General features: G+C 52.7%; 3 protein-coding genes across 3 annotated transcripts; all 3 read left to right on the top strand.

Moving 5' to 3' along the window:
- Positions 1-3,968: 3,968 nt before the first annotated feature.
- Positions 3,969-14,663, top strand: PBX4 (PBX homeobox 4). Its single transcript, XM_061356518.1, has 9 exons — positions 3,969-4,165; positions 6,367-6,440; positions 10,372-10,613; positions 10,972-11,162; positions 11,733-11,868; positions 12,122-12,278; positions 12,478-12,584; positions 13,148-13,234; positions 14,405-14,663. The coding sequence occupies exons 1-9, from the start codon at positions 3,969-3,971 to the stop codon at positions 14,495-14,497; spliced, it is 1,284 nt and encodes a 427-aa protein (XP_061212502.1). The 3' UTR covers positions 14,498-14,663.
- Positions 14,664-15,329: 666 nt separating this feature from the next.
- Positions 15,330-19,175, top strand: DSN1 (DSN1 component of MIS12 kinetochore complex). The gene is made up of 11 exons (XM_061356520.1): positions 15,330-15,432; positions 15,516-15,561; positions 15,807-16,037; positions 16,990-17,063; positions 17,201-17,273; positions 17,802-17,889; positions 18,253-18,312; positions 18,458-18,529; positions 18,626-18,764; positions 18,875-18,962; positions 19,050-19,175. Exons 1-11 carry the CDS (start codon positions 15,346-15,348, stop codon positions 19,136-19,138), a joined length of 1,047 nt encoding a protein of 348 aa, XP_061212504.1. The 5' UTR covers positions 15,330-15,345; the 3' UTR covers positions 19,139-19,175.
- A 61-nt stretch (positions 19,176-19,236) lies between these two features.
- On the top strand, positions 19,237-21,503 carry MVB12A (multivesicular body subunit 12A). Its single transcript, XM_061356523.1, has 9 exons — positions 19,237-19,401; positions 19,482-19,577; positions 19,664-19,760; positions 19,843-19,969; positions 20,056-20,172; positions 20,284-20,369; positions 21,106-21,170; positions 21,249-21,299; positions 21,414-21,503. The coding sequence occupies exons 1-9, from the start codon at positions 19,324-19,326 to the stop codon at positions 21,474-21,476; spliced, it is 780 nt and encodes a 259-aa protein (XP_061212507.1). The 5' UTR covers positions 19,237-19,323; the 3' UTR covers positions 21,477-21,503.
- The last annotated feature ends 75 nt before the right edge of the window (positions 21,504-21,578 follow it).

Raw genomic sequence — 21,578 nt, 5'->3', positions numbered from 1 at the left:
GCTCTTTTGAATAAATGCATTCCCCTGGGTTTTAGAAAGGAAGATTTGGAATTCTTCCCTCCTTTCCCCCCTTCTCCCTGGGAAAAGGAGCAGCCCCTTACGTGATGCTGGGAGGGGAAGGATGCTGCCCTTCGTGCCTGCATCCCTGCAGCCTCCTGTGCTAGGAGCTGCCTTGGAGGCAGGTTCTCCTCAAGGGCATCTCAAGACTTGGATGTGGGTGTCTGGAGGGGTGGGAGCATCGGGAAAGGCCATGGTGAGAACTGGAGGGTCATTGCCATGCAGCCAACCTCAGTCCATTGCTTGCAAGCACCAGTTTGGCAGCTCTGGGCACCCACCACGCAGTGGTAGGGCTAAAAGAAGGCAGAATCCTCTTTGGATTTGCCAAAGATGAGTTCTAGTGGCCTTCTAGTCGCTGGAAAACACTGGTTTGGCATGCAGGTACCCACTGGGGTGAATGGAGGGAGATGCTAACAGTGACCTCATGGAACACTGTTCCTGGGGGTGCTGGAGCTGGGGCAGAACAACCATAGGCCTTGCTTTGAGCATCCCCAAAGCAGGAAACACATGAGTCCTACTTCACACCACGTTCACTTTGCAGTTAAACCCATGCCAAGCAATGCCTTTACAACTGAGAGGGGGGAAGGAGGCACGGGGATGGTTGGGGTGGCCTAGGGGAGGGGTTAGCACCAGTCTGATTTAACCAGGGGGATGCATAAAGAGCTGACTGTACTGCAGTGGGGTGAGGTGACACTTGGCTCCTAAGAGAACTGCACTTGGCTTTTAGGCCCCATTGGGCCTTTAACCCATTCATGTTGTTCTAAGGGGTTGGAAGGGACCTTAAAGCTCCTCCAGTTCCAACCCCTGCACCTTCCATAGAGCAGCTTGCTCCAAGCTGGCCTTGAACACTGCCAGGGATGGGGCAGCCAAACCTTCTCCATTCACCCCATCCCAGTGTCCCCAAGGAAGAGCTTCTCCCTGAGAGCTCATCTCCATGTCCCCCCCGTCAGGTTCAAGCCATCCCCATTGTCCTGTCCCTGCATCCCTCATCCCAAGCCCCTCTCCAAGTCTCTTGTAGCCCCTTTTAGGCACTGGGACCAGCAGAGAACATCCTGACTGCTTCAAGGATGTCAGTGCTTCCTGTACAAACATGGGCTCTGCTGGGTACCGTCCAAGTGCAGCTTCATGCATGACTTCCCCAAGGTAAATAGCACCCGATCAGGCGAGGAGGAGGAGGAGGAGGAAAGTCACAGAGCTTTAATGGAGCTTCTCCGAGTGATGGCTGGCTCCCATTGGGAATGAGGGCAGCTTGCCTGGTTCTTCAATGAGAGCTTTGGGATCTGTGGGTTTCTGCTTGTGTCCAGCTGGCTGCAATGGAAGGGAAAGCAGGAAAGGAGTCCCAGGCATCAGGTGGGAAAGTGCTGTTTTCAGGGAGATGGGGAAGGAAAGGGTGAATCAATGAGCAAGGAGGACAGGGGAAGGGGGTTGACACCCCATAAACGGTGTCTATAGAACACGTGTCGCAAAAGAAGAGGGATTTGGGTTTATCCCCCGGGTTTTCCTTGGAAATACAGGAGTGCTGTGTATGTTCCATCTCCCATTCCGTGTCCTTGCCAAGGCCCTGCAGCAGAGGGTGCTGGCTGCATAGAGGGCTTTAAACCTAACATTATAGCTTTATACACAGCTGGCTGATGTCGGGTTTATGGGATAGCTTGTGTTTTAAGCCATGGAACTGGGTTGGAAGGGACCTGAAGATGGGCAGGGATGCCTCACACCAGGCCACGGCACCCAAGGCTCCATCCAACCTGGCCTTGGACATTGCCATTGATGGAGCATCCACAACTTCCCTGGGCCCATCCCAGTGTGCCAGCACCCTCACAGGGAAGAGCTTCCCGTTGTCTCCAACCTGATCTTCCCTGTTCCCTTTTGAACCCATCACCCCTTGTCCTATCCCTGCTGAAGGTCCCTGATGAAGGCCCCTCTCCAGCATCCTTAGCACAGGGTTGGAATTGGATGATGTAAGGCTCTTCCCAACCCAAACCATTCCATGATCCTAAACCAGTGCGTGTGTGCTTGGCTCTTTGGAAGCACGGGAGCCCGTTCTGGTTTCACTGTGGGTTGGGAGGAAGGAAGGAAGGAAGGAAGGGACACCCAGGAACTGTTTGCAAGGGCTGCAATGCGGGCCAAGGGAGAACACCCAGCTCGATCAAAGAGAGGCCCTGTGGTTCCAGGAATGAGAGGTCGAGTCTTCCGGCTGGCTGGAATTCCTGAAGGGAGCCAAACGTGAGATGGATTTGGTGTGGGTTTGGAGAGGGGGGGGAGCTGGTGCTGGGCTCTTGGCTTTTAAACCTCACTTTGGCGTCTCTGCCCCACTGAGGGGTGGAAAATGAACACGGAGGCTGCAAGGAGCAGCCCAGACCCAAGGGGAAGCCGCCGGTGGTTGCAGCACGTTGAGGAGGCACGGATGGATGGATGGAAGAGCAAGGTGGGTGCATACGAGCAGCCGGCAGGGGATGGGGATGGTATTTGGGGCCGTGAAGGTGTAAATACCCCTTGGGCAGAGGCGTTCACAGCCAGGTCCGCGGCTGCTCTCCAGAGGGAGCTCGTCCTTTGCGTGCTGCTGCCTCCCCTCGCTCACATCGCCAGCTCCATCCCATCCCTGCGGACGGCATCTCCCTGCTCTGTGGCCTTCGGCTCAATGCAGGACCCATCAGTTGGCAGCTGAAGCCGTGCCTTTAGCTTGGAAACGAACCTTTCCCTCTCTTCCCCACCGCTTTCTTTGTGCTGACAGCAGAGAATTCCACCCGGCTCCGTTCCCAATGGGAATGCAGAGGGTGATTTATCAGCGAGCTTCGGGCAGCTCCCCCTCCTTCCCCATTCCCTTGCCTGCATCAGCAAGAACTTTCTGCAAGCCCATTTAATTCCTTGTCATCGTTGAATCCAGCTCCGTTCCCCCCTTTAGTGCGAAGGGGAGGCGCTGGGTTCTCGGTCACTGGAGTAAAAGGCTGTGGAATACAGTGCTGCCTCGGTGGTGCTTGTTCCCTGTGGCACCAGTCAGCGTTCCCAGGGCCACAGGCTCAGAACCTGGGAAAATCAGGTTCCCTCATTGTGCACACCTGATAAATACGGATGCAGGGAGCCAGGATTTGCTGCCTTTGGGGTCTTAAAAGGTGTTTTTCCAGAATTCCCAGTGTTTTATGCAGGAACCTGCTTAAAACAAAGCCTCGAAAGCCCAGGTCTGTCCCACACTGAGGACACAAACTTCTAGCTCATAAACCCAGGCATGTGCCTAAATGGAGGTCCCAGATCTGTGGTGTTAGGTTGGAATGAAGGGAAGAGCTCTGGGTGCTGTAGAGCTTTTCCATTACACTGGGATGCACTTGAACCTACCTGAAGCTGTATGGTAAGCACCAGTTATCAGGGGTCTGTAGGGACAGGCCAAGGGGAATGGCTTTAAGCTGCCAGAGGGGAGATGGAGATGAGCTCTTAGGCAGAAGGTCTTCCCTATGAGGGTGGTGGGACACTGGGATGAGTTGAATGGAGATGGTTTGGATGAACCACCCCTGTTCAAGCCCAGCTTCCTCTAGCGGAAGGTGCCCACGTCAAGGGCAGGGGGTTGGAGCTGGCTGAGCTTTAAGGCCCCTTCCACCCACCCCATCCCCATCCCCATCCCCATCCCCATCCCCATCCCCATCCCCATCCCCATCCCCATCCCCATCCCATCCCCATCCCCATCCCCATACCCTGGGCTTCCCCCTGCTGGTTCATTACCGCCCGCCTCAACAGAGGTCAATCACGAGGGGAAGGCGGGGTCGCGATCGTACCCGAGCGGGCGGGCGGGCGGCGCTAGGACCCAGTGCCGGAGGCGGGGCACGCCGCGGCGGCGGCGGTGGGCGCTGGGCCCTGTTGTGCGGCAGCCACCGGGCCCGCACCGGCCCCGCCGCCGCCCCCGTCCCCGTCCCCGCTCCGTTATGGAGGAGCCATCGCGGCTGCTGGCGGCGGCGGCCCCGCACGGTACCGGGGGCATCCCCCAGGCCCCACCGCCGCCGCCCGCCGCCGGGGATCCGGTTGTCGCTGCGGGGCCGCCGGCCGCGCACCACGACACGGGCGATGTCCTGCAGCAGATCATGGCCATCACCGACCAGAGCCTGGATGAGGCCCAGGCCAGGTACCGGAGGGAGAGGAGAGGAGGGGAGGGGGGGAGCAGATCGGTACCGGCCGCCTGCCCGCAGAGCCGTTGCCGTGACTCAGCTCTACCGCGGTGGTTCCGGTCCCGTTGCTGCGGCTCCGGTTAAGGGGAAAAGACCGGAGGGGGGAGGGGGGGGTCTTGATGGGGACTCGCCCGTTGGAAGCGGAAAGTGCCCCGTTATCTGCGCGGTGTCTCCGTGCTTCAGGCCTCCCGCAGCCGTTCCTCGTTGTTAAAGCCTCCGGTTCTCCGGCCTCGCTTGCGCTTGACGGGGTGCGGGTACGGGAATCGCAGCCGTGGTCCCCCGGTGCGAACGGGGTTGGCCGGGCTTGATTGAGGCTGCTCCGAACGGGAGAACGGAAGCGGCGGCTGCTGGCGAGGGGCGAAGTTTGCTCGGGAGGGGGAGCCCCTCGCACCCGGGTTGGGTCCGTTTCTTTAACCCTAAAACTGGGCCGGTCTGGGTCCGTTTCTTTAATCTCACCGTAAAATGGGGCCGGTTTGGGTCCGTTTCTTTAATCTCACCCTAAAACTGGGCCGTTTTGGGTCCGTTTCTTTAATCTCACCCTAAAGTTTGGCCGTTTTGGGTCCATTTCCTTAACCTCACCCTAAAGCTTGGCTGTTTTGGGTCCGTTTTTTTAATCTCACCCTAAAGTTTGGCCATTTTGGGTCCGTTTCTTTAATCTCACCCTAAAGCTTGTCTGTTTTGGGTCCATTTCTTTAATCTCACCCTAAAGCTTGGCTGTTTTGGGTCTGTTTCTTTAATCTCACCCTAAAGTTTGGCCGGGTCTGGGCCTGTTTCTTTAATCTCACCCTAAAGCTTGGCTGTTTTGGGTCTGTTTCTTTAACCTTACCCTAAAGCTTGGCCATTTTGGGTCCGTTTACTTTCATCTCACCCTAAAGTTTGGCCGGGTTTGGCTCTGTTTCTGTAATCTCAACCCAAAGTTTGGCCATTTTGAGTCCATTTCTTTAATCTCAGCCAAACGTTTGGCCGTTTTGGGTCTGTTTATTAGTCTCAACATGAAGTTCAGCCAGTTTTGGGTACATTTATTAACCTCATAGTTGAGGAATGAACTTTGAAAACTGGCCTGACCGCTGTTTTAAGCCAAATTATTTCAGTTCGGGTTTAGCAACCCTGTCAAGCCCCAGCTGAAGCTCCAGAGGTGCTTGGATTTTAAAGCACTTACACATGGATATACGGCAACACACCGAAGAAAGAAGCCCTTGTCTTCCGCAGGAGGGTGTTGGGGTTGCACAGTTAGCAGCCCTGGGAATGGCTTGGTTTTATCTCTGCTGCCTCGTAGCTAAAGGCGGCTTTATAAGCCCGGTCCCAGTGCAGAGGCTCCGGAGTCATTGCCCTTCTCCTGCTCTCTCCCGTTTTCCCCTCGTCGGGCGAGGACAATAGGCTCCAGCGCTGCCTTCCCGGCTGCCTTTGTTCTCGGGCTGTTTGTGTGGGGTTGGTGTTATCAAACATCTCCCTCACTGACCGGGTTTAACGCGTCTTTCGGCCGTGTCACCGAGGGGAGCCTTCGGCTCCTGCCAGCGGGCACGGGAGGAGGAAAGGGCCGGGTTGGGTTTAGCTCAGCCCCAGCTTGCAGCCATTGAAACGCTATTTCGGACCCGCAGAGGGCTCGCAAGAAGCAAAAGAGACTTTTGGAGGTGCTTTCTGCTCGCTTCCAGCACAAGTTGGGCACCTAAGGGGGAGCTGCGCTGGAAAACAGGAGGTGAAATACCCCTCCATGCAAAACCTGCTTCGCACGGGGCTCACCGCCGTGTTCAGCTCAGCCCAAGGCTGTTTTGGTTAGACATGAGGGTGGCTTCTGTGTTAATGGTGTCATTAACGCTGCCTCTTCCTGGGGAGTAGGGGGAAAACAAGGCAGCAAACGCTGGAAGAGCATCAAAAAGGCAGAACTAGCACATGCAGGGCTCGGATCCGCTCAGTGCAATCTGCTTTCCATGGGGGCAGGTGGCTGGGAGTCCGTGGTGCTCCTCTTTGGGTTCCCTGTGCTCTAAACCCACCGGGCTTTTCCTTCCTGTTGGGTGGCTGCCACCCATGAGATGCTCTCAAAGCATCCCAGACTCCACAAGGAGCTTTTTTCTCCCCATGGAGCGGATCTGAGTGCCAACCTGCTGGGACTGTGCCTTTCCTGTGGCCCTTCAACTCCTTTCTTCTTCTTCCATTTCAGAAAGCATGCCTTGAACTGCCACAGAATGAAGCCTGCTCTGTTCAGCGTCCTGTGTGAGATCAAGGAGAAAACAGGTGTGTTGGTGTTGGTGTTGGCTTTGGCTTGCCAAAACCCCCGTGTTTCCTTGTTAGCTTTGCTCCCTTTTAACGTGGCCCGTGTTTTCCCTGATAGATTCTACAGCTTCAGGCTGTATTTGTCTCTTTAAGCTGGAAAATGGTGCTGGTTTTCCCCTTTAAGGAACTGGTACCCAAATTGTGGTGGTAGGAAGAGCACCACGTTGAACAAATAACTGGTACAGGGGAAAAGGGACACTTGGCTGTGCTTTCTAATAGCTTTGAGGCGAGTTTGGTTGCAGATATTGCCTTCTTGCCACAGCGGTGCGCTGCTAAGAGAAATGGGGTGGGATTAAGTGTGTTGGCCGGGTGTTCATCCTGTAAGGATCACTGTCCTTAAAAAGGGTCTTTCATCCAGTTTTTCCTTCCTCTTCCTGTGTTTTCTGGCTTGAACCTGGGATTTCTCCCCGGGAACCAGGGCCATCCTGATGCTGCTTTCGCTTCGGTCTCAGAGGTTTTTTGAATGTCTGATGCTCTGTCTCTTCCTTATTTAAATTGCAGGGAGCAGATGTTATGGCTTGGAGCAAACAAAAGCCTGGGCCTACTGTAGCACAAGGGGGTTTGTGACCCAGGCACACAAGCTTCTTTTCTAGCTGAGAAATCAGTTTCCAACACGTTCCTCCTCCTCCTCCCCCCCATCTTTCTGGTGCTCTTTGTTGGAGCGCGAGTGGCGCTCACAATAGCTCAGGATCAGCTGTACAAAGGGTGCTGAGAAATGCTCCTCCGTCCTGGTTAGTAATTAAAACGAAATGAGAAACGACTCTTTGTCATTGAAATAGATTTGGCCACGGTTCACATTTCACCCAGGCTCCCTTGCCTCACCCCGCCTTGCCCCACATAATTCCCAGGTTTGATGACTGGAAACCAGTTGTGGGAAAAGCAGGTGTTTTACTTCCAAGTCTGATAGAGCTGCCTGGAGCATACGCAGTTATTGAAGAGGCATCAAATCCAATCCATTTGGGAGCTCACAGAAGCATTCGGAGCAGTTTTCATCTACCCAGCAGGGTTTTATTTTGCTGGTGCCTCAGGTGTGTGAATTCAAACGTGGCAGAATCCTATCTTGAAATCAGAGTGAAGCATCTGTAGTGGTAAAGATACACTCTTTTTAGGGCTGAATGTGATGTTTCAGGGTTTTGCTTGTGGGTTGATGGAGGACACGAGGCCATGGTGGGCTTCAGGCTCCTTGGGGCATGGTAAATGTATCTCTGTCCATGTCTGTGCGGTGCGACTCAGGTTTTGCTTGAGGTAGGGAATGTGTTTGGGGCAGCATCGTAACATGGTGTTTTCTGGTGGTGCTTCTAGCTGCAACCCTTCATCCTCCCTCTACCTCAGCTGGGTTAATGCACCGGGTACCTTCACACTCACTCGTGCCTTGGCAAGGGAAGGGGGAACATGCTGACTCGTTGCTGCTGAGTTTGTCGACATCCTTCTGGAGCAGAGTCTTGTTCTGCAGCGCTGTTGTCCTCAGTTCCCATTCGTTTTCCTCTCTCCCCACTGTGAGGAGGGAGCCCCCAGGTTGGGGGTGTGGGGTTTTGGTAGCGTGGAGAAGGAGCTGAGAAGAGGTTCAGGATTGCTTTGGGTAAAAGCTAACAAAGTAGAAGCTTCCTCAGCTGACAGCTTGATCTGTGGGTTGGGATTTCATGTGAGTTACTGGGGTTTGCAAGTGGAAGAGAGGGGATGGGATCAGTGGGACAAATGAGGAGAGGGGCAGGTCCACTCACCTCATGCCTCCTGGAGCTCCCCACGTGTGTTTTACACAGGCTGGTTGCTTCTGGCTTAAATTGAGGAGGTTTCAGTGCTAACATGGGGTATCCTGCACCAAATAGACACATTGGTTATATTCTTCTGCATTACTTGCTCTATAAAGAAAAGCAAGTCCAAGCATGTCTCACTTATTTTGGTACCAGGGATCTTGTTCAGTTCGTTACACAACTGCGACTTGTTAATTAATGAGATGCAAATATATTGTAATGACTGCATTTGCATACTGACTGTGGCTCAGCACCTCAGGTTGGGCTGTATTTTAATGAAAGATTAATTAGGAATGATGGGGATTTCATTTGGTATAATTATTTTACAGATTTGATGACTCTCTGGTAGGTGACGTGCCCGAGGATGCTCAAGGTTGTATTAGTGGACAGGAGGCGCTCCTCGGGCTTCCTGAGCCAGTGTAAGGTTTGTCCTGAACATCCATAAAAGTGATGGATGCTGAAGGATTTTACCTCTGTGCAAGGAGCAGTTTAATAACTGAAGTACAATATACTACTACTACTACTAATGATAAGGGGGGAGAATATAAAACTAAAAGGGAAAGGAAAGAAAAAACAATGAACTCAAATGATGCCCAATACAATTGCTCAGCACTCGCTGACCTACACCCAGCAGTGATCAATCCCTTCTGGGTGACTCCCCCCAGCTTTTACCCCAGCATGACATTCCATGGCATGGAATAGCCCTTTGGCTAGTTCAGGTTAGGTGTCCTGGCTTCTTGTGCCCCTTCTTGCTGGCACAGCATGAGAGCCTGAGGAGTCCTTGATCAGGGTAAGTGCTACTGAGCAACAACGAAGGCATCAGTGTGTTATGCCCAGACTGAAGCCAAAAGCCAGCACGGCACCAGCTACTGGGAAGGAAACCTAAGTGCTAGCAACCAGTTGGGAATGGTTTACTCCTGGTTTCTTGTGCCAGCCACCCATAGTGTTCCCATGAGGTGAAGGTGTGTTACACGTGCTTTGCAGCAGTCAGCTTGAGCCGAGCTCATGTGTAATTGATGATAACTAAGGTCTAATTACCATGATGAGACAAGTGACATAAAATTAAGCTGCAGCTGGGAGCTTGACTTCAACGTGAGCTGTCTGCTGTGCATCATAATGCACAGAGAAAGCCATTTGGCAGCAGCATGTTCAAGTGAAAAGGTGACACCAAACCCCCTTAATTTGAGTGTCCATCCCAGAAGGTTAACAGGAGTTTTCCCAGGAAGACTGAGGAGTAAATGGGCACTGGGGACCTCTGGGCAAGGAGGAGAACTGGGGGTTTCTAACCCCAAATCTAAGCATAAATAAGACTCCACCTTTTGTGTTTGTTTCATAGAACAGTTGGGGTTGGAAAGGACATTAAGACCCTCCAGTTTAAGACTTTCCAACCTGGCCTTGAACACTGCCAGGGATGGAGCATTTACCACTTCTCTGGGCACCCTGTGCCAGCATCTCAGCACCCTCACAGTAAAGAACTTCTTCCTTATGTCCAGGCTCTGCTTCCCTTGTTTAAGTTTGAGCCCATTCCCTCTTGTCCTATCTCTACAATCCTGTAATGTTCACACAAGAGGGGGGTATACAGTAGGTGCTCTGCTGGGTTGGGTTTGTTTCAAAGGAATTCATTCCATCATAAGCTGGAAAAGCCTTCAAATAGCCAACACTTGTTGCTGCCTTAGCCCGTGCTCAGCAGTTACTCATGTACTACATCAGGACTGTTCTGCTTTGCCTTCTGCTGGGTTAAGATGGCTGGGGCTGCTCTGGAGGAGATCTGGCTTGTCCTGATGAGTGACTTCAGGTCGGCAGCCGCTCCAAAGCTCGCTCTCCATCAGAACTGTGTTGGAGTTTCTGGTTGTTGAGCTTCACCTTGAGGAAACTGTCTTCTGGTGTGTTTTTTTGTCCCTGTTTCAGATGGTGATAGACTGTAATAGATAATTCAGCTCTGATAAGGCTTCAGGTGCTGCACAGCCTGGTGGTACCCTTGGTGTACAGAGGCCGAGCTCCAACTCACCCCTTGCCTATAGATTCCCTCCTGTTTTCTGTACAGACCTTACTAAACCCTCTGCGCTGCTTTGCCAGAATCGAAGTGGATGCTCTTCCCTGTTCCAAAATAACCTTTTGATTCCTTCTTTATGTCTGTCTAGTGTTAAGTATTCGCGGTATTCAGGAAGAAGATCCCCCAGATGCTCAACTAATGAGACTAGATAACATGTTGCTGGCGGAGGGTGTCTCCGGGCCCGAGAAAAGAGGAAGAGGAGGACCGATGGCTGTAGCAGCAACATCAGGTGGCTGTCCAAATGACAATAGCATTGAGCACTCTGACTACAGGGCCAAGCTGTCACAGATCCGACAGATATACCACTCTGAGCTAGAGAAATATGAACAGGTGATCTTTCTGCATGGAAGAGTTTTTATCATCTCAATTACAAATAACTGTTTTTTCCTTGGGTGTTTGGTTGTAAGGACACAACAGGGAGTAGAAGGAATTCAGGGGACCGCGAGGGTAGCAAATCCAGTTGAAAAGGGCTCTCAGTGTTGCAGAAGTGAGGTGCAGATCGAGGGCCTGGACAACAAACTGAAGATAACAAATGTCTCGTTTCTCTGTGTGGCTGTTTTTGTGAGAGTGAATAGAGTAAAGCTGAAACATGGAAGCTCCTCTGCAGCTGTTTGGGTTTAATTTCATGTCGGGGAAACGGACCGGAGCGCGCTTCCCTGTTTGTGGATACAAATGTGTGTGTTTCCAGGCCTGCAGCGAGTTCACCACCCACGTCATGAACCTGCTCAGGGAGCAGAGTCGAACGAGGCCCATCTCGCCCAAGGAAATCGAGCGCATGGTGAACATCATCCACGGGAAGTTCAGCACCATCCAGATGCAGCTGAAGCAGAGCACGTGCGAGGCCGTGATGATCCTGCGCTCGCGCTTCCTCGACGCCAGGTACGGCCACAGCAGAGGCTTAAACCTGAACTGCTGCTCTTGCTTCACTGCAGAAGAACCATAGAATGGGTTGGGTTGGAAAGGACCTTAAGATCATCCAGCTCCATCCACCTGCTGTGAACACTGCAAGGGATGGGGCAGAACTGCGCACAGGGCTGCAAGTGGGGTCTCACCAGAGCAGAGTAGAGGGGCAAGATCACTGCCCTCGACCTGCTGCTCACGGTGCTTTTGGTGCAGCCCAGGACAGGGGTGGTTTCTGGGCTCCAGCACACACTGAACCTGACTCACGTTCAGTTTCTCGTGCACAAACACCTCCAAGTCCTTCTTCCCAGGCTGCTCTGAATCACTTCTCTGCCCAACCTGTAGCTGTGCCTGGGAAGGATTGAAATAGGAAGGATTCATCCTCTGTTTTGCTTGCTAGGGAACACTTTGACATCAACATCTCTTTAATCCTACTCAACTCTTACCTTTTTCCTCAAAACACGTGGATTTTAGAGCTGAAAAGAAGCTGACAGTGTCCTGTAGCCAATACATAACATCATTTAAATAGGAATAATTCGTGTTTTCTAGGCGTAAACGGCGGAACTTCAGCAAACAGGCAACAGAGGTGCTGAATGAGTATTTTTATTCACATCTGAGTAATCCTTACCCCAGTGAAGAGGCCAAAGAAGAGCTAGCAAAGAAAGGTGGCATCACGGTTTCACAGGTACAAAGTGGTTTGGCTGGAATTAAGCGACCCTTTTTCTTCCCCTCAAACAATGGTTTGGGTTTTCTCCCTCCCATAGTTGGCAATAGGCTTCGGTTACCAGTACTTAAACATGATTTTGCTTATTCCAAAAGGTTTAGTAGTTATTTTCTGTGCAAAGCCTAGTTTCAGACATCTCCTTTACTGGCAACTTGTGAATCTAGTGGCAAATGGAGCAGTTTGAGCTCATACTAACAGTGATGTATGCCTCCAGGTTTCCAACTGGTTTGGTAACAAAAGAATTCGCTACAAGAAGAACATGGGGAAGTTCCAAGAAGAAGCCAATATTTACGCTGCAAAAACAGCAGTGGATGCAACTAATGCCGTGGCTCAAGGCAACCAGGCAAATTCTCCATCTACACCAAATTCAGGTGAGGCACAGCACCAGGGAAGGGTTTGGCCGCTTGGGAGTCTCCAGTTATTCCTTGTGATAATCAGTACCATGGAATACCGGTGTTTGAACCAGTTGTAGGATGTCTTTTCCTTTCAACTTCTGTAATACTCGTTGCAGAACCATTTGGGGTGGGGTTTATTTCTCATTAAAATGTGGGTTTGGGTTTGTTTTTTCAGCTTCCTCCGGCTCTTTTAAGATGACAAATTCCAGCGATTCGTTTATCAACTTGCAGTCCTTGACCTCCTACCAGAGCTCTCCAGTGGGAGCCAATGTGCAGTCACAGGTCAGTAAGGAAAAAGAAAACCCCCAAACTATCCTGGTGTTAAAATCCCATTTCTCTGTCCTTTAGATGGTATGAACAGGATGACTGGGAGGTTGTGGAGTCTCCGTCCTTGGAGCTACTCAGAACCAACCTGCTCTATTTGACCTTGCTTTGGTTGGATTAGGCAGTGTTGGGGTTCTTTGCTCTCTTTACATGAATGAATGGGTATTTGCTCATCTTAGAGTCAGTCTTGTTCCATGTAACTAGAACCCGGCTTAGGATTTGTGCTCAACAGCATCGTTAAACTCATCCTAAATGTCTAAATCCAGCTGAACTGCATAAAATTGGCTCCTCTGCCATAAAATCTTTAAGTGCTAGGTGTGATTCTCCATTCTAACTCTACGTGTTGATGAACTAGCTGTGTGTAGCTCAATTAATAGCTATAACTGCAAAGGAAACCTGGCTTCCTGCAAGGAAACCTGCCCCTGGGTTAAAGAGTTTTTGGTCCAAGCGATGCGTACCAGACACAACTGCATTACTTTCACTTGATCTTGTTTAATCCTCATTGCTCTCCTTGTTTCTAGATGGATTCCTTACATCATGTCATACACCAGGCAGGAAGATACGACACAATCGTGGGGAACCCTTTGTATACGACGCAGCGCATAGATGTAAGATGGACCGAGGTTTTACTGACTTAGAAACACAAATTCTGCCCAATATCTGGTTAATGATCTGAATTTGTATCTCCCCCCACCCCCAATGACTGATGTGGGATACGGAAAAGATGGATAAAACACCAGTCTTTCAGAGAATCATACAGAGTGTGATTTTATGATTCATAGAACCATACAGAATCCGATTCTGTAACGCAGAACCATACAGAATCTGATCTGTAGTTCACAGAACCATATAGAATCAGATTCTGTAGTTCACAGAATCGTATCAATCTGATTCTGTAACTCATAGACATATAGAATCTGATTCTGTAATTCATAGAACCATGTAGAATCAGATTCTGTAACTCGTAGAACCCTATAGAATCTGATTCTGTAACTCATAGAACCATATAGAATCTGATTCTGTAATTCACAGAACCATGTAGAATCAGATTCTGTAACTCGTAGAACCCTATAGAATCTGATTCTGTAACTCATAGAACCATATAGAATCTGATTCTGTAACTCAGAACCATATAGAATCTGATTCTGTAACTCAGAACCGTATAGAATCTGATTCTGTAACTCATAGAACCATATAGAATCTGATTCTGTAACTCATAGAACCATATAGAATCTGGTTCTGTAACTCATAGAATCATATAGAATCAGATTCTGTAATTTCATAGAGTCATAGAGAACCTGATCCTGTAATTTCACAGAACCATATAGAATCTGATCCTGGAATTCACAGAACCATATAGAATCTGATTCTGTAATTTCATAGAACCATACAGAATCTGATCCTGGAATTCACAGAACTAGACAGAATCTGATTCTGTAATTTCATAGAGTCATATAGAGCCAGATTCTGGAATTCACAGAATCCCACAGGATCCAATCCTCTCATTTCATGGAATCCCTCCGGGAGGCCTGATTTCAAATACTGCCCTGGACCATGTGGAAATCAGTGCAGTTCAGTTCATTCCTGCCGTGAGGAAGAGCCCTGGGAATAAAGCACCCCCATCAAATCTGCGAGGGGAAGAGGTTTTGCAGGGCCTTCCCTGCTCTATTGCTGAGCCAAGGCCTGGGTATTGCCCATCTGGGAAGCTGTTAGCCAATTTGGTGGCCAGCAAGCTTTAAGGGCGCAATGGAAACCAATGTCTTTCCTTCTCCCTGCAGGCTAATGGCAGCTGGCAGGATGCTCCCACCCCTTCATCCATCACCTCACCAGCCGGAGACCCTGGAAGCGTGAACTCGGATGCGTCCAATTGAGTCCCTAGGACCTGTTAATGAGAGGGAAGGGGTCATTAGTGTCATTTGTCAGTGTTGCTCGATTGCCAACCCCGGTGTTTCACACAACTCAGCTGATTACCTCAGACCCACCCCCCCCCCCTTGGAACCAAGAGCTTGGGATTCCAATGGTACCTCTCTACCTCTCGCCCTCCGTTTGTGCCCCTTTGGGATGTGAAATGGTTCTAAGAGAACTCTTAACTTTGTTTTCCAAACCAAATTCACTTTGTTTTCTTGGGTTAAAATACGGATTTTTAGGGCCAGCACCTAAAAACGGCGCTTCTAAGGTTTTCCAGCTTCAGAAAAAAAGAAAAAAAAAAGGACTTCTTTTGATTTCTGTCACTGTTTTTTACTATGACTTTTCTGTTTTAGTCAATAGCTATTAACAGTTACCCCAACCCCCCCCTCCCTGTACTGTAATTGTATGCGTTCTCTGTATTGTCATTTTGTAGAGGAAAATAAGCTTTTCTTATCGAGACTTCATTGGGGAGCCAGTTAATGGGAATTGCTTGACCAAAACTCGCCCTTGGCCTTCGCTCTGGGTCGGACCTTCCCCTCCTCCTTCATCCCATCCATCGTGCCACGAACCCACCGCGCCCCCGCAGCTGTTAACAAAGAGTCCGCCCCTTTCCCTTGGGATTTTATCAAAGATAATAAACTTCCAAAGCCTTTTTTTCCCCCTTTTTCCCCCTTTTTTTGGCCTTTCGGCCTTTTCCCTCAGGCAATGGGGGTGCTCTGCGCATGCGCCGCGCGTCTTCCCGCCTTTTCCCTCAGGCGGTGGGGGGCGGAGCTCTGCGCATGCGCCGCGCGTTTTCCCGCCTCCTCCCAAGATGGCGGAGGGAGGCCCTGAGGGGAAGGAGGACTCCGGGTCTGGCCCGGCCGCGCCGCTGCCGTCTGCTGGGTCCGAGGAGGAGGAGGTGAGCGCTGGAAGGCGCCCGGCCCGGCTGTGGGAGCCGCGGGGAGGCCTCGCTTCCAGCCCCGTAACCCTTTCTTCCCTCAGCGTTTTGTCGGCGGAGCGGGCGCTGAGGCCGCGGGTGTTGTGTCAGGTAAAGGTGGTTGGGAGAAGGCACCGGGAACGGGGGAGCCGGCGGGGCTGAGCTCGGGTCCCGGTGGGGAGGGGGGCCAAGAGGAGGAGCTCCGTCCCGGGAGGTGCTGAAGGGGGATGCAGGGATCAGCGATCCGCTGCTCCCGGTTGGAAAGCCAAGCGCGAAAAGCAGGTTTGGTGCTTTAGGATCCATAAGAAAGGCCATTTCCTCGCTTTCCATCGTGTTGTTCACTGTCCTTATCTCAGCTCCCGACTCTGGAGAGAAGGAAGGGGACCCTGAGCAATGCCTAAAGCTGCCTGATGCCGCTGTTAGCAAGAGCGTTCATTCCCCGGACACAACCGGAGCAGTGAGGAGGAGAAGCTCCCTCCGGCATCCCAGCGTCAGGAATAGCCCCCTCAGTCCAAACCTATGGAGCCGGTCCAGCCTGAAGACCAAAGACAGGAAATCCCTGCCCCCTGTTCACCAGGATGTCACAGGTATGGCCCAGCCCTCCCTCCAGCAGCCCATAGAGGGGGGTTTGGAACCAGAGGATCCTTAAGGTCCCTTCCAACCCCACCTGTTCTGTGTGAGTTGAATCAGTTAAGTTAAAATCAGATCATAAAGGTTCATCAGGTCGTATAATCAGATCGTATCAGTTGAAATTATAGAATCATAGAACAGTTAGGGTTGGAAAGGGCCTTAACATCACCCAGTTCCATCCCCCTTGCCATGGGCAGGGATATCTCGCACTAAACCATGGTACCCAAGGCTTCATCCAACCGGGCCTTGAACACCACCAGGGATGGAGCATTCACAACCTCCCTGGGCACCCATTCCAGTGCCTCAGCACCCTCACAGGAAAGAATTCCCTCCTCATATCCAACCTAAACTTCCCTTGTTTCAGTTTGAACCCATTACCCCTTGTCCTACCACTACAGACCCTAATGAAGAGTCCATCCCCAGCATCCCTATAGGCCCCCTTCAGATACTGGAAGGCTGCTATGAGGTCTCCACGCAGCTTTCTCTAGAGAATAAAGGTTCATCAGACCAGATCAGTTGAAATCAGATCATACAGGTTCGTAAGATCATGTAATCAGATCCCATCAGTTGAATCAGATGAGCTGAAATCTGATTTCATGGCACCACCAGTAGGAATAACTACTGATAGCTAATACACAAATAGCGTGGCTGCGTTATTCCTGCCTCCTACCTGCTGATGTCAGTGTTGGAAGTGGTTTTGGAGATACTCGAGGATGAAAGGAGATGCTGCCTCAAATGAGTGCTTTGCAGTCTCTGCCCTTTTCTTGCCATGGTGTGACTTCCTCATTGGGAACTCTGTTTCTTGATCCTTTTCCTGCAAACTGCACTGCTGTACAACCACTTCTGGTGTCTTTTGGGAACATTGGAGCCATTTAATGGTTCTTGAGCAGTGTTCTGCTTCTCCCCCAGAATTAAGCAAAGCAATCAGCCTGGATCTGCCAGAGGAGGACCGCCTGTCCGAGCTGCTCTTCTCCAGTTTCCAGGTGAGGCCTTTCCTCTGCCACCAAACGTTCTGCTTTGGGAGGAAGGATTCCTTCCTCCTTCAGTAACAAATACCCCCCATGAGCTTTGTCCTCCACCTCAGGAAAGGCCACTAAATCCTTTCCCATCTTCTCCTTAGTTTGCAGCCCAGAAGCTTGAGCGAAGCTTGAAGCACAAGGATGGCTTTAACCTGGAGGCTTTCAGAGCCAATGGTAAGGGGTCAAAGGCACATCAGGAAGCGGAATCCTGAGCTTCAAACTAGCAACACTTCCCTGGAATCCTCTTGGAATGACACCAGGCATCTTCTGGAGGGGTGGAGTGCAGCCACAGGCAGGGACACCTTCCACTGGAGCAGCTTGCCTTGAACACTGCCAGGGATGGTTCATCCAAACCATCTCCATTCAACCCATCCCAGTGTGCCACCACCCTCATAGGGAAGAGCTTCTGCCTAAGAGCTCATCTCCACCTCCCCTCTGGCAGGTTAAAGCCATTCCCCTTATCCTGTCCCTACAAGCCCTTAATTAGGATGCTGTGTGTGACCTTAGTTTCTGGGAGCAAAGACAAGCAGACACAGTAATTGGTGGCCACAGCGATGAGTTCCTCCTCTAGAAACAGGATAATGAATCACTAGAACACATTCCCACAGGGAATCACACCAGGAAGCAGCTCTGAATTCCCAGTTCTCCAAGCAGCACGTGTGAGCATCGTGTTAACCTGCTTTATTGTGTCTCCATCCCCAGCTCAGTCAGCTGGGGAAGACCTGAAGCGTTTGCTGCAGCAGCTGAAACAAGATGGAACACTGCAGAGATGTGTCCAGGAACCAGAAGGGTAAGGACCTGCTGTGCTCATCCCTTGTGGGATGGAAAGGTGGGAAGGGGCTCTTGGGGAGCGGGATGAGAGCCTGAGGGGTGATTGAAGTGGAAAGACCAGACATGAGGAAGGAATTCCATCTGCTCACCTGAATTTGCTCAGTGACCCCATTGCCTGCAGCTACTGGGGCTCCTGGGGCATCCTTGCCTGTGGCTACTGGGGTTCCTGGGGCATCCTTGCCTGTGGCTACTGGGGCTCCTGGGGCTGATGCTGCTGGACAATCAGCACTGAATATTAGGGGGGGTCATTACTGAGGATCCTAAATCCCTTGGGATTCCTGTGCACCACCCTAAATCCCACTGGCTTCTCTCTCCATCTCAGGGTGTCACAGGACTTGGCCGTGGAGGAGTCAGTGGCCGAAATGAAGGAGCACATGGCCAGGTAGGCCCAGGATGGGCAGAGCCTGAGGCTCCCCACCCTTTTCTTGAGGCTATTTTGGGCAGAATTCATTCTATTTTGCCATTTTTGCCTCAAGGAACCTGTGCTGTGGCCCTGCTTCACCCGCTGCTCTCTCCTTGCTCTGCAGGTTAACTGCTGAGTCCTATGCCTGGGATGAGCTCCTGTTTCGCCACCAGGAGAGCGCCGAGGAAGCAGCCAGGTGGGAATCAGCACCCACCATGGTTCCTATGTGTGGGGGTTAAACTGACCATGAAACCATCCTGGTCCTGATGGATAAATGACTCCTGTCCCACAGGCGGCTGGAGGAGCACCGGGATAACAGCGTGCCGGTGGATTACCTCCACACCTCTCAGGCCGAGGTCCTCCGCAGCAAACCCAACTACCAGCAGATCCTGGCCGAGCAGAGGGAGGTGCTGGCCTCCATGGAGCTGGTGGTGAGTTGGGCTTGGGGAAAGGGGGGGTTTAGGGGCAAAATCCCTCCTTATCCCAGCCGGGATGTGGTGATTTTGGGATCAGGTTGTGCCCTTCATCCTTGGCTTTGCAGTTCGATGAGCTGCAGCAAACGGGGCGGCTCTTGCAGACCTTCTCCGAGGAGAGCGAGCAGTACCTGCAGGGCCTGTCCAAGCAGCTCGGTAAGGGGCGGGGGGGGGGGGGTGTGGAACCTTCCCGTGTGGGGGCGCCGTTAACGGGCTTTAACGGGGGTTTTCCTCCCGTTGCAGCTGCAAGGACCTTCAGGCACCTGGAGCAGTCCCCCGTGCGCAAGCTGATCGCGGGCCCGCCGCGGAGGCAGCGCCAGCCGCTGGACTGAGCGGTGCTGGCTGTTAATAAAGGCTTCCGCGTTTGAAGGCGGGCTGGAGGGCGGGGTTCTCGCCTCTTATTGGTCAATCGGAGCACTTCAGCCAATCGCCGTTCCCTGTCGCAGCGCTCGTCCAATGGCTGCTCAGTAACGGGAGGGGGCGGAGCTCCGCCACTTCCGCGGTGGAAGCGGCAGTTATGGCGGCGGACGAGGCGCCGCTCACCGGCGTGGCCTGGGCGGCGGCGCCCGAAGCGGTCCCCTCCGGTTGGACCGTGGTAGGCACCGGGGGAAACGGGGGCGATGTCGGCCCCGCCGCCCGGTTCTGCCGCGGGCTGACGGCTCCGTGTGTCCGCAGATCGGTGTTACCGTGGAGGGCGCGGCGGCCAACCTGGGCAAAGGCTTCGGGCTCAAGAGCGGCGGGTACCTGTGCGTGAGCGGCGGCAGAGCCCAGGTGCGGGGTGGGGGGGAACCGGGACCGGTGTGGGGGGGGGCGGTGCTGTGGTTGTGGTGCTGAGGTCCCGGCCCGGTCCCATCCAGGCACCTCCCGGGCCCGTGGTGACCGATGTGCTAGTGCTGAGCGACCGGAGCCCGCAGCCCGTTGGCTACACCCGTGTCCCCGAGTTCCCGGAGCCTCGTAAGTGCTGCCCCAAAGTGGGAGGAGACCGGGCCGAGCAGGGGGTGGTGACCCCCGGTCCTCCCTCCCCCCTGCCCCGCAGGACCCGGAGGCTCCCGGAAGAAGCGGCTGTATGTGAAGCTGCAGCCGGTGGCCGCCACCGACACGGCCGTGGTTGACATCAAGCTGAGCTCCAAGAGCAAAACCCTCCCGTATTACACCAGAGCAGGGTACGGGCCCTCCCCCTGCCTCCACCAGCCCTTTCCCAACCCTTTGTCCCAAGCCCCAGCTTGGCTCCGGGATGGTTTCGTTTCAGGGAAATGGGGAATTTCGCCATCTGGTGTAAGAAAGGGCCCGTTCTGAAGCCTGTCCCCAAGCCACGGAGCATCAGCACAGGCCTGAAGCAGCTCTCGCTCCAGTCCCCTGACTATGGGTACACTCATACACTCCCCAGCCAAGTCCAGGAATAACTCCTGTGACTCCCAGTTCCTGCTCCCTGCATCCAAGGCTGGTTCTGGCTGCTCACCTCTTCCCATTGCTCCAGGGCACCCGCTGCTCCCTGCAGCATCAAACGCGCTGCTTCTCAGCACGAGGCTCTCTACGACACCTCCAACATCTACGGCCTCTCAGGTAACAAAGTGCTGCTTTGTTGACACCAAGTTGGGAGTGTTGAGGGTCTCCAGAGGGATCTGGATCCATGGGATGAGGTTCAACAAGGCAAAGGGCCGCATCCTGCACCTGAGCCACAAACACCCCAGGGACCATTCCAGGCTTGGAGAAGAGTGGTTGGAAACTGCTCATGGAAAAGGAGCTGGGGGTGCTGAGTGATGGAGCTGAGCATGAGCAGGTTGTGCCCAGCAAGCCACCAGTATCCTGGCCTGGCTCAGCACCAGGGAGGCAGCAGGGCCAGGGCAGGGGTTGTGCCCTGAGGAAACGGCCTCAAGCTGCACCTGGGAGGTTTAGATGGAGATGAGGACCAATTCCTTCCCCTTAGGGTGCTCAGGGCAGTGCTGGAGTCATACACCATGAACCACTGTAACCTAAGGCCCTCAGAGCCATGGGTGAGTGGTGGCCTTGGCAGTGCTGGGGAATGGTTGGACTGGATGAGCTTTAAGGGCTTTCCCAACCTGGTTGATCCCATGATTCCCCTCAGGGCTGCTCCATCCAGCCTCTGTGCTTGGGATTGCCCTGACTCCATCAGGTCCACATGGTCCTGCCTGTCCAGGCCCCATCCCATCCCCTCCCTGTAGGGACTCACTGCACCACACATCCATGTCACCCACAGCTACTTTATGCCCCAAGGAGGTAACTGTGTCCCCTGAGCAGCTTCTCCACCATCCCTAAAGCCTCTTCCTTCTCTTCCCAGCCATGGACGGAGTCCCTTTCACCCTACACCCCAAATTTGACACCAGGCTCAGCTCTGGCAGCAACGTGAGTCCTCCTTTAAGCTGCTCTTCTTAGTCCCCCCTCCTCCCTCAAGCAGAAACATGGCTTTGGGGCTTGTTTTAGGCTCTCCTCAGTGACCTGAATGTTAAATCACTCGCTGACATCGAGGCAGAGGTGAGTGGCTGCACTGCTGGTGAAACATCACAAAATGCATGTGAAAAGGGTGAATTTCTGCACTCCCAGCCCTGGCTCCTGACCAGTTTGGGTGGTTTTTTGGTGTGTTTTCAGTACAATTATGCCTTTGTGGTTGAAAAGACGGCGGCTGCCAGGCTCCCCCCCAGCGTGTGTTAGCCCCAGAGGGGGTGTAAAGTGCAGCCAAACCTCCCCTGCAGGGCTCAGCTCCTCTTCCTCACTGATTAAAGCTCAGGCTAAGCTCAAGCGATGCAGTCGCTC

This window comes from Neopsephotus bourkii, unplaced genomic scaffold, assembly GCF_033783945.1.
Source record: "Neopsephotus bourkii isolate Nb327-2 ecotype Australia unplaced genomic scaffold, CSIRO-AGI_Nbou_v1 NB_857, whole genome shotgun sequence".
NCBI classification, from domain to species: Eukaryota; Metazoa; Chordata; class Aves; order Psittaciformes; family Psittacidae; genus Neopsephotus; species Neopsephotus bourkii.
This window is presented reverse-complemented; position numbering and strand designations above follow the sequence as displayed.

Excerpts from the sequence above, each read along its gene's own strand:
- PBX4 (XM_061356518.1), top strand. The coding sequence starts at position 3,969 with ATGGAGGAGCCATCGCGGCTGCTGGCGGCGGCGGCCCCGCACGGTACC. Across the intron at positions 6,441-10,371 it reads TGAGATCAAGGAGAAAACAG|TGTTAAGTATTCGCGGTATT; the intron begins GTGTGTTGGTGT and ends ATGTCTGTCTAG. Across the intron at positions 11,869-12,121 it reads GTGGCATCACGGTTTCACAG|GTTTCCAACTGGTTTGGTAA; the intron begins GTACAAAGTGGT and ends GTATGCCTCCAG.
- MVB12A (XM_061356523.1), top strand. The coding sequence starts at position 19,324 with ATGGCGGCGGACGAGGCGCCGCTCACCGGCGTGGCCTGGGCGGCGGCG. Across the intron at positions 19,970-20,055 it reads CCGTATTACACCAGAGCAGG|GGAAATGGGGAATTTCGCCA; the intron begins GTACGGGCCCTC and ends GTTTCGTTTCAG. Across the intron at positions 20,370-21,105 it reads CAACATCTACGGCCTCTCAG|CCATGGACGGAGTCCCTTTC; the intron begins GTAACAAAGTGC and ends TTCTCTTCCCAG.
- DSN1 (XM_061356520.1), top strand. The coding sequence starts at position 15,346 with ATGGCGGAGGGAGGCCCTGAGGGGAAGGAGGACTCCGGGTCTGGCCCG. Across the intron at positions 16,038-16,989 it reads TGTTCACCAGGATGTCACAG|AATTAAGCAAAGCAATCAGC; the intron begins GTATGGCCCAGC and ends CTTCTCCCCCAG. Across the intron at positions 18,530-18,625 it reads AGCGCCGAGGAAGCAGCCAG|GCGGCTGGAGGAGCACCGGG; the intron begins GTGGGAATCAGC and ends CCTGTCCCACAG.